The 3,380-nt window shown below is 31.0% G+C and overlaps 1 protein-coding gene across 1 annotated transcript; it reads right to left on the bottom strand.

The window, feature by feature from the left end:
• Positions 1–306: 306 nt before the first annotated feature.
• LOC129971983 (zinc finger protein 782-like) lies at positions 307–1,659 on the bottom strand. Its single transcript, XM_056085962.1, has one exon. The coding sequence runs from the start codon at positions 1,657–1,659 to the stop codon at positions 307–309; it is 1,353 nt and encodes a 450-aa protein (XP_055941937.1).
• Between the last annotated feature and the right edge of the window lie 1,721 nt (positions 1,660–3,380).

Here is a 3,380-nt window from a genome sequence, read left to right as displayed (position 1 = left end):
GAATAAAATTCATACAGTAAATTTAAAAATAAAATTATAACAACTTGCACTTAAAATTCCTTAAATTTCGATAAAGAGTGTAAAATAATTATTTCTGTAATTTGTTGATTACTTTAACTCGTGCTTTCTTCTGTCAGGCTTTTAACAATCGCTGCTGTGCGCGAATGCCATTTCACAATCTGGAGATTTATAAAGTATGTCTCCCGTGGGCGTCCTCGCATTTTAAAATTATTTCAATTCGGCTAAGAATGTAAAATAGTTCCATACAAGATTAAAAGAATTATTTCGGTAGTTTACAAGTTTATTTCACTTATTCACTCTTCTCTGATGTGTATTACAATTGCCGCTGGTCGTAAAAGCCATTCCACAAATTGGACACTTGTAAGGCTTTTCTCCAGTGTGGGTACGAGCATGTGTTTTAAGAATATCCTTTCGAGCGAACGCTTCATTACAAACATCACATACAAAAGGCTTTTCGCCAGTGTGAGTCCTAACATGATTCTTAAGATGACACTTTTGAGCAAAACCTTTATTGCAGACGTAGCACACGAAAGGTCTCTCACCGGTATGGGTTCGATGATGTCTGTCGCGATCTGTTTTCCGAGTAAATTCTTTTCCGCATACATCACATGCATAAGGCGTTTTGCCCGTGTGGGTTATGTAATATAGGCCGATACCTGATTTTTGAGAGAACTGCTTCTTACATAGATCGCGCTTATAGCTTGTGTGCGTTCGATAATTCGTTTTAGGAGTGTCTTTCTTACAAGAGTTCTTAGGAAATTTCTTCTTACCAGAACAGAATCCGGAAGGACCAGCCACAGCATTGTCATCCTCCTTGGTAGAGATAGGTTCCTTCAAGTCGGTACTCCTTTTCTTCTTATTATTGTGACCTTGAGAGTGCATTTCAGGTGAAATATTTTTATGATTGACACTCTCTGAGACATTCCTCAAAATCAAATTTTCATTTCCAGAAATACTTTTACTTCCTGAATGACCTGTTTTGACGACACATTCTAGAGAATCAATAAAAATTTTTTTATCGTAATTCAAAGTTTGCCATTTGTTATTTTCAAGAGACGTTTTATATTCTTCATCAGTTGTTGCATAGAGCAGGTCTGATACACCTGATGCACTTTGATTTTGTATCTGAAAACCACTTGATCCGGCTGAAACTGTCGTCTCTTCATAAGCTTCACGATGGATGATTTCAGGTCTATGAGCAGATTCAATGTTTTCTGAAGAAGCTGTAAAAAATGTGTTTTCTTTGCCTTGCACTTCCGTCGCCTGAGCATCTGAAATGGGATTAAAATAAGAAATATCACAAGGATCACTTAGTTGTGCATTGCCGGAACACTCTGCAGAAATCCTGTACTTGTTTACTTTTGTAGGAAGCGGCTTAAATTCTGCATTATGTTGATACAGCGATAAATTAATCAGCTCAGATTCTTTGTTTTCCTTTTGCTGGAAAGACTGACTTAAATACAAAGAATTCTCATTCGAATTTTCCTTACATTTGTCTTTGGCTTCTTCATTATCTTCATCTGAATTTCCTGTCGTTGGCAGTGAATACACGTTGTCATCATTCTTATAAAATACGCAACGATGATGCTCACCGTAAGTCAGTACTCTGCGACAAATTTGGCAAAAGTATCGAGCCATTAATTCCAACAAAAATAAAATTCCGACTTATCAATTTTTTTAAAATAATTCTTAAATAGGTAAGAAACGTAGATTTTCTTTTCTTCTACAGTTTAATGCTGTAAACGTTCTTGATAAGATATATATTTGGTACTTATGGTTATAGTTAAAGTATATTCAACGATGAATAAATTATGAATGTTTCATTTATTAAATAACGTGCTAGAGCCCTCTGCCCTAAATTCAAATATCCAATGTCTAATATTTAAAATCCACATTCACTTCATATGTTTATTTGTGATATCCTTATCTTAATCTGGATAGCAATTGAGTTAAAACAAAAATTAAGATTATGATCTAGAATGCCTATTACCCTCGCAGAGATAGCATAGAAACCTGAATAATGGATGATTGTTTTTAACCTGAATTCCACGATTGATTCGAAGTTATTACTTTGAGTGTATATTGATCTTTCATTTCAACAATCAAAACTCATGTCAGGCAAAATATATCTGTCTATGAAAGAAGGTATTATAAAAAAAAATAAAAGGCATGAATCAGATTTTAAAATAGAAATATACTGTCTATAAAATGAAAATTTACCTTAAACGAACTTTTACCAGAAACCTTTCTATGATTTCTTCCCTCTTAATGTACTCGAAAATAAGAAAACATTTAAAATTCCACGACATTCTGTTAATTGATATTTTAATAACATTTTTATAATAAAATCAATTTAGTTTTTTTCTTTTTTTTTCTCATAATTATTGCAAAAGATTTGGTTTGTATTTATTTTGTGTGAATAAAGATATAATCGAATGCATTTCCATAGTCATTTGCTTGTAACTTGTAATTCTGTTATTATATTATATATAAAAGACTGTTTTAGAATGGAAAGTATAATATCAGTAAAATGAAATTCGAACTTTTTTTATTTCTTTAATCTTATCATTTTTGATCGATTAATCTTTTCTATTTAAAGCGTTCACAAGAATCTTTTAATGCTCATTAAGGGTCTACTCAAGTGCTTGCCTCTTTATTAGACCGTAATCTTAAATTAGGATTTCCTTTCAAAATAGACCTAGCTTTTGTTTAAAGTCCGATATTATTGCATGAAAGTTTAAACATCAAGCCTATTCAGATTTTTTCCTTTGTTATGCATTTTAATTTTAAATTTGTTAAATTAAATGAATTCGGTATTTAAAAGAGCGCATGAATACATGATGTCGGGAAATTTTGATTTTTTACAATCTTATCTACAAGTGGAGAAATATTCAGCATATAAAATATTATATAGCATAAAAGAGAAATAACAATGTAAAGTATGGAAAGATAGGACGCTCTTAGATGAAATGATTGCGATAATTAGTTCATTTTCTAATGTGAAACAAAATTTAATTTACAGCATGAAAATGATGAGATGGTATTAATAGCAAAAATGTGTGCATGTGTGATGTAATATTTTTTTTAAATCTGAATCCTCCCGTTGTTTAAGATTTTAAATTATAATTATACATGTATATTAAATAAAAGCTTACATTTTATTAAAATTATTTTCTATGAATGCAATCACTCAACTGCACTAATAGCTATGAAATGGTTTGAAATTCAATGAGATTCTGTTAAAAAAAAACTATTTATCGAAATATTTTAGATTTTAAATTAAGCTTTTTTTGTTTATTTCGTCACCCCATAAACCAAAAGAAGCGATTCGGTTTCCTATTTATTTTCTGCTAATAAAA

This window comes from Argiope bruennichi, chromosome 6 (genome assembly GCF_947563725.1).
Source record: "Argiope bruennichi chromosome 6, qqArgBrue1.1, whole genome shotgun sequence".
Classification (NCBI taxonomy): Eukaryota; Metazoa; Arthropoda; class Arachnida; order Araneae; family Araneidae; genus Argiope; species Argiope bruennichi.
Note: the sequence above shows the minus strand (reverse complement) of the source record. Positions and strands in the feature narration are given on the sequence as shown.